The 13,831-nt window shown below is 44.8% G+C and overlaps 1 protein-coding gene across 4 annotated transcripts in view; it reads right to left on the bottom strand.

Annotated features, from left to right (window-relative positions):
• MBOAT2 (membrane bound O-acyltransferase domain containing 2) overlaps window positions 1–13,831 on the bottom strand; it is a 109,473-nt gene that overhangs the window by 38,121 nt on the left and 57,521 nt on the right. Inside the window, exon 1 of one of the 4 annotated variants that reach the window (XM_044926276.2) lies at window positions 5,180–5,373. The exons of the other annotated variants lie outside the window; for them this stretch is intronic. Within the exon in view, the coding sequence (XP_044782211.2) occupies window positions 5,180–5,214 (35 nt within the window). The 5' untranslated portion in view covers window positions 5,215–5,373. Of the gene's footprint in view, window positions 1–5,179; window positions 5,374–13,831 lie in introns of those variants that run through there. 4 annotated transcript variants of the gene reach the window in all.

Below are 13,831 nucleotides of genomic sequence, written 5' to 3'. Positions count from 1 at the left end.
CCAGCACTTAGGTTCCAGCTTCAGCCTCTTTGAGTCTCAGATCAACGTGTGTGTTGAATCTACTATAATTACTGGAAGCCTCAAAATTTAGTCTTATAACCATCATTAAAACATCAGTTTCTAAAATCTTTTTGATAGTACTTGCATCTTATTCTAAAAGTCCAGTTATCAATTTCATGGAATTTTAGTAAATGCAATCCTTAACATTTCTTGCTCTTTTTACTTTGTACACAATAACACATTCTAAGATACTTTGTTTCTGCTAAGGTATTAGGACCAAAGGTTAAGTTTATCCTCAGGTAACCAATGAGTGAGTATCAACTATCTAACTAGGTGACCTCTTAAGCCAAGCTGAAAGGCTCCTTCCACTATTGTTTTTTAGCTGCCAAGTCATATCTGACATTTTGGGACCCCTTGGACTACAGCCCGGGATTCCCTGGTGGCTCAGACAGCAAAGAGTCTGCTTGAAATGTGGGACACCCAGGTTCGATCCTTGGGTCGAGAAGATCCTCTGGAGAAGGAAATGGCAACCCACCCCAGTATACCTGCCTGGAAAATCCCATGGACAGAGAAGCCTGGCAGGCTGCAGCCCATGGGGTCACAAAGACTCACACACAACTGAGTGACTTCACTTTCACCTGGACTACGGCCCACCAGGCTCCTCTGTCCATGGGATTTTCCCAGCAAGAATACTGGTGTGGGTTGCCATTTCCTGCTCCAGGGGATCTTCCCAACCTAGGGATCAAACCTGTGTCTCCTGCATTGGCAGGTGGAGTCTTTACCACTGAGCCACAAGAGAAGCCCTCTTCCATTATTATCACATTTACAAACACATTCTCGTAAAGATATACAGTAACCACTCTTCACATTTTGAAATCACATGCCTTATCTCTTCGGAGAGTTTTGTCTGTTACAGATCTCACTTTAACTCAATACACTTGCCTTTTATAGAAGGAACAGAAAGAACAGTGAGATACGACTTCTCCGTTGCAGGAACCTGACATCAAGCCAGGGAGCACAGCCACAGCGTCTGACAGCCAATGGTGAGTGACAGTGCTGGGTTTTCCAGGATTAGCTATTGAGATGCCAGTCACCCCTGTCTCACCATGTCTATTTAGAGCATCTTTATCGCATCTTGTGAAAACTGTTCTCTTAGATGTTGTACCCTTCCCTAGATGGCACTCCTTGAAGATTTCAGACGTCTGAGTCTATGAGAGCCTGGCACTGAGCTTGACAAAGAGAAGGCATTCCGTAAAGTGGCAGAGTAGAACGGAAGCAGTGTGAAAAGATGTTCATTGCAGGCCAGGGAAGTAACTGAGGGCTCCTCCCGGAACGACGCTGATGTGGATGTAGCCACAAATATAGAACAGGAGCGACACAGAGGAGATGATGCCTCCCTGTGAGGCTAAATGCCCAGACCCAGGAGTGGCCAGCCTGACACGTACCAGTGAAAACTGGGAGAAACTACAGGAAATAAGTTAGTGCATAAAATAGGGTTCAGGGTATTCGAAGGGCCATGAGTGTCTTGAGTATTTCTGGCTATTCTCCTGCAGGCGTTCAAAGATTTCTGAGCAAAGAGTGATCTAGTGAAATAGTTCTTAGGCAAGTAACAGAGACTAACCCATACACAGGATGGATGTAAGAGATAAGGCTGGGAGTCAGAGGAGCAGTCATGTAGCAGGAAGAAACAAGTTCTAAGTTAAGATGGGGATGTGACAGCAAGTGCGGAGGGTTTCCAAGGAGAAACTAAAAAATACCTCATACTATATCGGCTGCAGAAACTAAGGAGAAAAAGTCAGGTTTATAAATTAGAGCATATCAAGAAAACACAGAAGTCGACTCTGGAGTTCAAACTGGCTTGGGCTGGAAAGTTGGCTTGGTCTCTTCCTAGCTGGTGACTCCAGACCAGTTGGTAAATGAAGCTTCAGTCCTCTTCTCTTTTTCAGGCACATTTCTTTCTGAATTTCATTGCACTGAAGGCTTGAAACCCTCTACCTTGAACACCACACTTGTCTGACTGCTGTTCCCACATGAATATTTAATGAAGCCTCTCAAATGTAACATGCAAAGAAAGCCCCCCCCACCCAGTAAGCTGCCTCTCCCCAGCCACCCCATTTCCTACATAATATAGTCCACCTGGCCACTCAGGCCAGAAACCTAGTTCAGATCAACGCTGACTTAATTCTAATAAAACAGCAAGCTGGCTCCAATACAGCTCCATTTTCTTCTGTGTCCTTTGTGCTACTATTACCATATGTAAAAGTTTGCTCAAATTCATGTTCATTGAGTCAGTGATGCCAACGAACCATCTCATCCTCTGTTGTCCCCTTTTCCTTTTGCCTTCAATCTTGCCCAGCATCAGAGTTTTTTCCAGAGTCAGCTCTTCGCATCAGGTGGCCAAAAGGAGTTTCAGCTTCAGTATCAGTCCTTCCAGTGAATATTCAGGGTTGATTTCCTTTAGGATTGACTGGTTTGTTTTCCTTGCAGTCCAAGGGACTCTGAAGAGCGTTCTCCAGCGCCACAATTTGAAAGCATCAATTCTTCGGTGCTCAGCTTTCTTCATGGTCCAACTTTCACATCTGTCCATGACTACTGGAAAAACCATAGCTTTGACTAGAGGGACCTTTGTTGGCAAAGTAATGTCTCTGCTTTTTAATATACTGTCTAGGTTTGCCATGGGCTTCCCTGGTGGCTCAGATGGTAAAGAATCTGCCTGCAATGAGGAGACCCAGGTTCAATTCCAGAGTCGGGAAAATCCCCTGGAGAAGGGAATGGCCACCCACTCCAGTATTCTTGCCTAGAGAATCCCATGGACAGAATAGGCTGGCAGGTTATAGTCCATGGGGATTGCCAAAATGGGACATGACTGAGCAATTAAGCACACAGTAGGTCTGTCACAGTTTTCCTTCCAAGGAGCAAGTGTCTTTTAATTTCATGGCTGCGGTCACTGTTTGCAGTGATTTTGGAGTGTGCTGTTTCTGTTGCATCTCTCTTACCCATGGTACACAGAGGCTGACATCTCCCCTCCGATTTTTAAATTCATGGTTTTATTTTTCAGCCTTACTCTAGGAGTCTCCCCTGTGTCTGTAATCTCAGTGGTCAGTCAATGGCTAGTCAGGGCTTGTGCTTAAAAATTCGCTACCAGTAAGGCTTCTGCTGAGGGTTCCAGGTGTGGGTCTGAGAGCTCGTCCAACAGTCCAGCAGGTTTCAAGCCCACCCTCTGTCCTTCAGGCCCTCCAGACTTCCCCTGACATGGAGGCAGTCTCCAGGCAGCCATGGTTGTATCAGTATCTTCTCTAGTTTCTCCATGGCTCTCTCGCTGCCAAGAATCGCTCTGCTAAATGTTAGACCAAATCCTCAGGAGGGGAGAGCTAGAGGCGTCCCCTGTGAGCCACTGCCCGGGTTTTCTGCCTTCCACCCCGAACCGAGTCAACCAAAGCTGCGGTCTTTGCAGCTGTCTCTGCCCCAGGAGAGCTCTCTGCCAGGGAATGAGGGGTGGAGGGGAGCCCAGGCAGGAACACCGCCGTTCCCACTGTTCTCACTCAAAGGTCAACAGTTTTCTTTTAAATAAAAGCTTCTCGAATTGCTGTTTGCTTTGAGTAAATTTTCAGAGCCCAACATGGTTTTGACCAGTTTTATTGCTACTTTGGGGTGAGAAAATTTATGGATTTTAGTTAAAGTAGGATTTGGTAGGCTTGTATGGAAATATGATATCGGGGGGGGGGGACAGTGTATAAATTCAAGTTCTAAAAATTGAAAATATATCCACACCTAGAAAAGCCCCCGGGGTGGGACAAGCCTGCCAGCACTCACTCAGAGCATGAGCTGAGCTCTGTGGCTGGAAACCAGCTCTGTTAGTCTGTGACTCTAAGAGAAGAATTTTAAAACACTTTTATAAAACGAGCTGCTTTACCAGCAAAAAGCAGCCACCACATCATCTTCATACAAGACTCAGAGGCCCCTGTTCTGTTCCCAGTCACTACTGTGCGACTCTTGGGGTGAAGGGACCTTCTCCCCAAGGTCCCCACTTGGGCTTCTCCCTGGATGGGGAGACTCCCGATTCTCTCTTCCTGTCTTCCTAGAGACGTGCAGGTCATCTACATTCCCTGATAAAACTGCTGTTCCTCAGAAGACAGGGCCTACTGGGTTCCCTGCCGAGGAGCCCTCTCACCTGGAACAACAAGGTCTCCACGAGTTACAAGCACAATACAAGTCATGAGGGGCTGTGTTTGTTCTTTACAAAGCCTTATTCATGACAACAAGAAAGGAGCTCAGCTGTATTCACTAGACCAGCCACAAACCGAGACATGGATACATGAGGGCACTGGGTCCTTTTCTTTCTCACTTTGTTTACAGACGACAGAAAGGACCCAAACCACGTGGCGACTAATCAGCTCTTTTATAAAATCTAACTCTGCTCCCACATCTGTCTCTGTAACATAATGAAGTCACTTACTGGTGTTTTATAAAGAAAATTTCCAAAGTTGACTCAAAGATAGAAATAAAATTGGGTATTGGCTCTTGGTATCAAGAACGATGATTTTATTGCTCAAAATGCAAAGACTTCTATAGATATTCCCTGGTGGTCCAATGGTTAGGATTCGGTGCTTTTCCTGCCAAGGGAATGGGTTAAATCCCTGGTCAGAGAACTAAGATCCCACACGCTTTGCACTTGGCCAAAAGGAAAAAGAAAAGGGGAAAAAAAGGCATAGACTTCTATAGTTTACATCAAGATTTCAGACATCTGGATTGTAGTTAAAAACATCATCTGATTAGATAGTCCTTAAATCAATAAATACACAGAAATGAAGTTTTAAAGGTTTTAAAAACATCAAAAACTGTTCTGGCAGTCAGTGTAATGACAGAATCTTAAACTGAGAAAGATAATTACTCACAAAAATGCATCCAAATTTCAGTCTATTCTAATTGCTACTAAAACCAGAACCGTGAAAACTATAAAGTCTATAAAAGGCTTCATGTTTTCCTGTGCTGTGCTGCGCTTAGTCGATCAGTCATGTCCGACTCTTTGCAACCCCAGGGACGACCACCCTCCAAGTCAGAGACCCGGTGCCCCTCCCGACGGGAAGACCAGGAACCTGTCAGTCTTGGCGCTTCAGGGGCTGCATGTTGTAAGAAAGGGTGCTGAGCTCCCTTCCCACCTGCACAGACGATCACTTACCTTTCTTCCATTACCCTTCGGGGTGAAAACCACATAGGTGGAAAAGCAGAAAAGGAAAAAGGTGATTCAGTTCATTCTGTGAAGATCTTCAAAGCAAGGGCAGCAAGGAAGACAATGTGTGCGGCGATCTAAGGAAGCTGGAGCTACAGAGCAACGGCGGGCTGGAGGGGTTGGAGGGGTGGGGAGGAGCTAAGGACAGCGGGGCATCCCCACCACCCACTGAGAGCTGACCGTGCCAGGGGCGGTCTCAAATGCCTTTCAGGTGTCCACACCTCACACAACCCGAGAGGAGACTGATGAAGCAAGGTGATGGCGAATACAGGCGGCGGTGGGGTGGTGGGAAATAAAGGAAGAAGTGAGGATTTATCCCACGGGCTTCACTGCTCAGCTGCCAAGTCTGGATAAATTAACAAACTAACCCAAGAATTAAAATTAAAGAACGTTAGCTTCCCAATTCAGCTTTCAAACTAAGATTAATTTATATTACTCACACACACACCAATTATCAATGAAGGAAAACAACCCTGAAATAAAATGGACAGGACACTGCCTGTTTCCCATGGAAAATCCGCATGTTGTGAAGGTCAGTGGGGAGCTGAGTTTAGCAGCTGGCTGCATGGGGCTTTGGTGCTGAACAGACTGGGTTTCAAATTCTGAGCTTGCTGGGGACCAGTTGTATAAACCTGGGGAAAGCATCTAGGTCTCTGAATCTCTGTTTTCTTCAACAATAAAGCTGAGATACAGTATTACAGCACAGGTGGCTGTAAGGACTGCATGGGAAAGCACCTTAGCATTTGTGTTTAATAAATATCACTGGCGGTTTAGCTATTAAGAGTAATTTATTTGTAATTAAAGTTGTCCATTGTCCTTTGGGGTTCCATCTTACTCATTTCTTAACTTTTATCATTTTCTTCGTTGGATTTTATTTTCAAGTCTTTAAGTCTGTTCTCTGAACACTTTCTAAAGCTCTCATGTGTAAGGAAAAAAGTTTATTCTATTATTTTGTACTATTATCTATTACTATTCTAAATAACAGCACTCTAACAATTCATGTTTTTGAAATGAAGCTATGCTCCAACAAAATGAGTTCTATATGAGACTTCTTGAAACTTTGAAAGGCAAATCGTGCCAACCCCATCCTGAAACTGTTACCTTCTTCCCAAGGCAAGTCCTGCTAAGGCACATAGTCTATCATACCAACTAAGATTAATTTCCAGGCCAGGAAAAGACGAGCAATCCCATCTCTTCTCTGGGCTTCACTAAGTGTAAGCAAAAGCTCACACTTTTGAGAGAAACAGGTGCCCAGGCTCACCTGCCTATAACACCCTTTCAGCAAAATGCTCTACCGTTTTTCAGGTCATCAAATATTTTGCCCTCTTCTGATTCTCTCTCCATACCTACTCTAAATAAGAACTGTTTAATAAGCCAGCAGCAACAAGCAGGATGGGATCACTGTCTTTTCCCTATACAAATTTATGTATCAGTATTTAAAAGTCTTTTCTTAGTCAAGTGACATTAAAGTAGCACTTTAAAGTCTATACTTAGGTAATTAAATAAGTATCAGCCTCAAGCATGGAACGTGCAAAAGACTGAACAATTTTAAATTAAGGTAGATTATTGAGAGAATAAAATCACTTTATTCAAATATTTCTCTGGGAGGTAAAGCCTTTTAAAAAGACCCCAACACTGCATTCTAATGATGACTAAGACAAACCCAGTCACTACGTCTCCAACATGCTTGCTATTCTTTCAAAAAATAACCCAGGCTGTTTATGCTATCTGGTAAGAAGGTGAGAATCTCTTTTCCTCTAATTAAAAAGAAAATTTTAAAAGAATCTCCATAAATCAGCAATAACCACAGAAATTAATTTCACAAACGTCCAGGACTGATCATTAGTGGTTTTGCTACTGGTCTGACTGACCTCACCTCTTGGAACTACGCTCTCCTTCTCTGTACAGTGAATAATGACCTGGTGTCTCAGACAGTAAAGAGTCTGTACGCAATGCAGGAGACCTGGGTTTGATCCCTGGATGGGGAAGATACCCTAGAGAAGGGAATGGCACCCCACTCCAGTATTCTTGCCTGGAGAATTCCATGGACAGAGGAGCCCAGTGGCCTACAGTCCATGGGGTCACGAAGAGTCCGACAGGACTGAATGACGACCACCACCACCACTGTGGGGACAGTTAAGTAGAATATTTGTAGACAGCACTCAACAAAGTGACTGAACACAGAAATCATTCCACCATTCAAGTTCCAAAGTTCAAGTCCAAACACTCTATTACATCATACTGTTTCTAACACAGAGAAGACAACCTGCCCATATCAAGCCTAGGTATTTACTATAACAATACAGCACAGGCAGACTCAGCATTCAGCAAGCCCTAATTTCCCCAAACAACTTCCTCATTTCTTACCCAAAAGTAAAGAAAAAGAAATACACCATTCATGCAACCTTTTTCTCACAAAATTTCAACATGAACCACATATTTTATGTAAACAGCATGGTGTTTGAAAGCATCAATTCTTCAGCCCTCAGCCTTCTTTATGGTACAGCCCCATTACCTGAGTCCACCTGTGCAAATTCCTTCTTATTCTAACACATTCACATGTAACAGCAACACCCAAAGTAACAGCATTATTCTCCAAGGGATGTGTGTTTGTATTGTCTTCATCTCCACGTTAACATATTCTTCCTACTTCAGACAGAAACCCTTGACCCAAGGGAAAGAAACCTCCCTTCCTTGCTCAAGGATGACTTGGTCCTTAACAGAGATTCAGCTTACAAGTGGCAACACAACTTAGAATTCAAAATCTGCAAAAGGGATACTACAGTGACTAGACAGTATAATGGAATCTGAATCAGGTCCTTTCCCAAGCACAGGGTTTGAGAGTATGATGTGTGTGCATGTGTGTTCAGTCGCTTAGTCATGTCTGATGCTTTGTGACCCCATGGACTGCAGCCCGCCCGGCTCCTCTGTCCATGGGATTTCCCAGGCAAGAATACTGGAGTGGGTCGCCACACCCTTCTCGAGGTGATCTTCCTGACCCAGTGATCAAATCCAGGTCTCCTGCATTGCAGGCGGATTCTTTACCACTGAGCCACCAGGGATGCCCAAGACGGTATGATGCTATGTTCTAAAGATTCTTCAGAATCCAACAGGGCCTGGACATCCTACTGCCTCTCACCAAGTAACAGGTTTTCCTTTCTATGAGAATTGAGAATATTTAAAAACCTCAGATCCTAAGCATAATATGCCTAAAGGCCATTGCATCTTTTTGGATAAAAACTATCTGTATCTTTGTGCTAAGGAGGAGCAACCAACACATACAAGTCCCTCACTGTGCTCAGAACCCTGCTGGCTCCAATTACCTCTCCTCGATCAATCCGGGTACTTCTTTTTAATGACACATTCTCATACCATAAAGCTGAATGCTTAAGTAATAAAGTCCAGAAACAAAAAGCCTGGGCGCTGGGTGTGATCAGACACACCCAGTTCTCATCCCAGGTTCCCCTCTTACTAACCTGCTACTGGGGAAGCAGATCCCCTGGTGCGCCCACCTCCAGGGCTGCTGCTAGGGTTAGTGCAATCCAAGCACCCTGTGCAGCAGTGGATACACAACGACTGCTGCAACATTAACTGCTATCAGGACAAGATCATGTACAAAAAACATTTTAGAATTACTTATGGTTTTCTGGTTGAAATACAGCTTCCAGCTCAGGACAGCACAGCAACACCCAAAGGGCCTGCACCTTCACTCCAAGCCACTGAAAGGCTTTCAAGTACCGTCCACAGAGAGCGGAAAAGAAAAACTTTTATTAAGAGTCCAGGTTCCTTCCTGCCACGTTTTATTCCCTCTCATGGGATCGCGGGTTGTCCTCAGGGACGTTAGTACTTTCCCTTGCAGAGTTTCCACTGAGCCATTAACCGCTGCTCATTACCTTCATGAGGACAGATCTCCAAGTGACTTGAGGCTTCTGCCTGCCAGATGGCATTTCCAAAATCCTCATTCCTCCCCAGTGGAGTCAAGAGTTCCTCATGATATCTCTATTCAGGAATCCACACTGCAGGAGTCCTGTGAGCACCTGCGGTGACAGGAGACGATGGACCCCTGTCCCACCTGCTCCTCAGGGGCATGGAACACTGAGCTAAAAGCACATCAGCTAAAACTGCCTGGTCCTTCCCTGATCTCAGCCCCAGCCCCAGGGCCGCGGCTCCACAACCAGCCTCAGGGGCAGATAAGCAGGGAGGGAGGCAGGAAACACCAAAGACCGCTGGTCAACCCACCAAGCATGCCATTCAAGGCCCTCCGCACAGACAGATATCCTCTGCTCAGAAATACCCCACCAAAAAGAGATGCCAGGGACTTCCCTGGGGGTCCAGTGGCTGAGACTTCACCTTCCAATGCAGAGGGTGTGGGTTTGATCCCTGGTCAGGGAGCTAAGGGCTTCTCCCATAGCTCAGTTGGTCAAGGATCTGCCTGCAATGCAGGAGAACCAGGTTTAATCCCTGGGTCGGGAAGATCCTCTGCAGAAGGAAATGGCACCCCACTCCAGTGTTCTTGCCTTGAGAATACCATGGACAGAGGAGCCTGGTGGGCTGCAGTCCCATGGGGCTGCAAAGAGTCCGGCACAACTGAGCAACTAACACTTCACAGGGAGCTAAGGCCTCACATGCCTTGCAGATCAAAACAAAAAACAAAAAAACATAAAGCAGAGCAATATTGTAACGAATTAATAAAGACTTTTAAAACGGTCCACATTAAAAAAAACTCTTTAAAAAAAAGAGAGATGCCAAAAAAAAAGCCCACAAACATGCACTCAACAGAACAGAGAACCTCTTCTTCTGAGCTTCTATCATCCATAGGCTCAACACCGGGATTATAAAAAGTGGAAGGTAGCCCCTGCTCCCACAAGCAGTTCATAGTCTGGTAGGAGAAAAGGTGAATTAGAGCAACAGCTCTGATGTGACATCAGTGGGAAGAGAAAAACCCAGCAAAGCACTTGGTGCCCAGGAATGGCCTCAGAAAGCAGCTCTCCTAGCATGGGAACCCTCTTCTTGGGAGCCGAGCCCTGGATGCAGGGAAAAGCACACCTGGGCGCCCAGGTGAGTCAGCTGGTTTTAATGCAGTTTAGACTCAGAAACGTAAAGGGGACGTGACTCAGGTCCCAGAGCTAATGAAATTTAGCGGACCCTGAATCAGACCCATAAACATCTGCCCCCAACCCAGTGCTTTTCCAATGAGTCATTGCGGCCACCTGGGGAGAAGGTGGAGTTTAAACTTGATCGCTGCTCCTGTCCAAGGCCCGCTGCTCAATTTTATCATCACTTCAAGGGGATTCCGAGGAACACATGTTTTAGTATCTCCCAATATTTAAAAATATATTTCAGCATAAGTTCTACTTTACATCGAATATCTGTGCTGTTTCCAACTGTTTCATTCTGCTGAACACACAGTAAATGGCTGATGAAGACTTTTTTTTACTACTCTCCAAGCTGGTATCTCCTTTTGCTCCCTTACCCCTGAATGCACCCTCATCTGTAATGACAATTACAATGTGATCACCAGTTTGACAATTTAAGTGTCGTGCAGAGACTGAGCCCATCCTTTTATCCATCAGTGGGTCCCAGCATAATGTAACAAAAGCTCGCTGCATGGCTGACGCTGTGCCACACCTCCAACTCAAGGGTGCCTTTCAGAGGGTAAGGACCACATCTCCACTGTCTCTGGTTTGTACAAAGGGGTGGGTGGCTGAGCCCATGTGACTGTGGGTTGAACATCACTTTCCTACAGCTTTTACGACGTAATCCCATACAAAGCTTGGCAAACCCACGAGGCAGGTGCAGTTTTATTGGATGTGTCTATATCTTTTATATATTTCCTGTAGGTCATTTGCTCTGTTGAAAACTACCTGCCAAGTCATCAAGAAAAGACTTCAGTTTAATCTCCCAAGGCTAACAGGCTCTTCCCGTGTTAACCATCTCACGGGTCTGCTGTTTACACATAAATAAGGGCAGGTTCTTTTCCATCCCCATGGAAAAGAAATGCAAAAAAGCAAAATGGCTCTCTGGGGAGGCCTTACAAATAGCTGTGAAAAGAAGAGAAGTGAAAAGCAAAGGAGAGAAGGAAAGATAAGCATCTGAATGTAGAGTTCCAAAGAATAGCAAGGAGAGATAAGAAAACTTTCCTCAGCGATCAATGCAAAGAAATAGAGGAAAACAACAGAATGGGAAAGACTAGAGATCTCTTCAAGAAAATTAGAGATACCAAGGGAACATTTCATGCAAAGATGGGCTCGATAAAGGACAGAGATGGTATGGACCTAACAGAAGCAGAAAATATTAAGAAGTGGCAAGAATACACAGAGGAACTGTACAAAAAAGATCTTTACAACCAACATAATCACAATGGTGTGATCACTCACCTAGAGCCAGATATCCTGGAATGTGAAGTCAAGTGGGCCTTAGGAAGCATCACTACGAACAAAGCTAGTGAAGGTGATGGAATTCCAGTTGAGCTATTCCAAATCCTGAAAGATGATGCTATGAAAGTGCTGCACTCAATATGCCAGCAAATTTGGAAAACTCAGCAGTGGCCACAGGACTGGAAAAAGTCAGTTTTCATTCCAATCCCAAAGAAAGGCAATGCCAAAGAATGCTCAAACCACCGCACAATTGCACTCATCTCACACGCTAGTAAAGTAATGCTCAAAATTCTCCAAGCCAGGCTTTAGTAGTACGTGAACCGTGAACTTCCAGATGTTCAAGCTGGTTTTAGAAAAGGCAGAGGAACCAGAGATCAAATTGCCAACATCCGCTGGATCATCAAAAAAGCAAGAGAGTTCCAGAAAAACATCTATTTCTGCTTTATTGACTATGCCAAAGCCTTTGACTATGTGGATCACAATAAACTGTGGAAAGTTCTGAAAGAGATGGAAATACCAGACCACCTGACCTGCATCTTAAGAAACCTATATGCACGTCAGGAAGCAACAGTTAAACTGGACATGGAACAACAGACTGGTTCCAAATAGGAAAAGGAGTACAGTCAAGGCTGTATATTGTCACCCTGCTTATTTAACTTATATGCAGAGTACATCATGAGAAACGCTGGGCTGGAAGAAGCACAAGCTGGAATCAAGATTGCCGGGAGAAATATCAATAACCTCAGATATGCAGATGATACCACCCTTATGGCAGAAAGTGAAGAGGAACTCAAAAGCCTCTTGATGAAAGTGAAAAAGGAGAGTGAAAAAGTTGGCTTAAAACTCAACATTCAGAAAACGAAGATCATGGCTTCTGGTCCCATCACTTCATGGGAAATAGATGGGGAAACAGTGGAAACAGTGTCAGACTTTATTTTTGGGGGCTCCAAAATCACTGCAGATGGTGACTGCAGCCATGAAATTAAAAGATGCTTACTCCCTGGAAGGAAAGTTATGACCAACCTAGATAGCATATTCAAAAGCAGAGACATTACTTTGCCAACAAAGGTCCATCTAGTCAAGGCTATGGTTTTCCCAATGGTCATGTATGGATGTGAGAGTTGGACTGTGAAGAAAGCTGAGTGCCGAAGAATTGATGCTTTTGAACTGTGGTGTTGGAGAAGACTCTTGAGAGTCCCTTGGACTGCAAGGAGATCCAACCAGTCCATTCTGAAGGAGATCAGCCCTGCGATTTCTTTGGAAGGAATGATGCTAAATCTGAAACTCCAGTACTTTGGCCACCTCATGCGAAGAGTTGACTCATTGGTAAAGACTCTGATGCTGGGAGGGACTGGGGGCAGAAGGAGAAGGGGACGACAGAGGATGAGACGGCTGGATGGCATCATCGACTCGATGGACGTGAGTCTGAGTGGACTCCAGGAGTTGGTGATGGACAGGGAGGCCTGGCATGCTGCAATTCATGGGGTTGCAAAGAGTTGGACACGACTGAGGGACTGAACTGAACAGAACTGAAGGGCAGGTCCCTGGTGCTGTGTTCCAAAATCCGAGGGTGTTCTTTGGAACTCAGAACAAGTCTTCCCATAGGAAAGTTAAAAAACACAAAACTAACGTGAAGGGCACTTAGGTTCCCATGCCCGTCCACAAAAGCTTTTTGAGTCCATTGGTACACCACAGGCCCCAGCCACGCTGTGCTACCTTCTGCAGGGAAAAGGCCTCCCACTTCCCAGCCGGTGGGCCGGAAACACGGCTCTACTCTCCTGCCTCTTCTAACCAGCTTTTTTAGAAACCATCTGCTTCATCACAATAATTCACAGCAAATCAGTAATAAAGTTCATTATTCCATCATTTGTGCTATCACAGGTTTAAAATCACCACTTGGCAAGCTTTATTTTGGAAACTAGGAGGAAGAGCATGTGTCCACTTGCCTCTGTCTTTTCATGTCCCTGGAGCAGGAGTGCATTTAGTACTTGGGGTTGGCCAAATACCTGGGTTGGCCACCTGCTTTTTGGGTTTTTTGCTCTCATCCTTTTTATTGGCAAGAAGACACATTAAGTTCTGTGATGATAATGTAAACATTGCAAGCATCCTTTCACAATCAAAATTTAGTCATTTCCTTCGTAGTTTAGATAGTTGGGCAGTTATCTCACAGTCAAGTGAAAATGAGAATATTTCAATTACGGAAGCTAAATTCCCACTACAAGAG

Source organism: Bubalus bubalis, chromosome 12, assembly GCF_019923935.1.
Source record: "Bubalus bubalis isolate 160015118507 breed Murrah chromosome 12, NDDB_SH_1, whole genome shotgun sequence".
NCBI classification, from domain to species: Eukaryota; Metazoa; Chordata; class Mammalia; order Artiodactyla; family Bovidae; genus Bubalus; species Bubalus bubalis.
The sequence above is the reverse complement of the archived record's forward strand: the minus strand, read 5'-3'. Positions and strand labels throughout refer to the sequence as shown.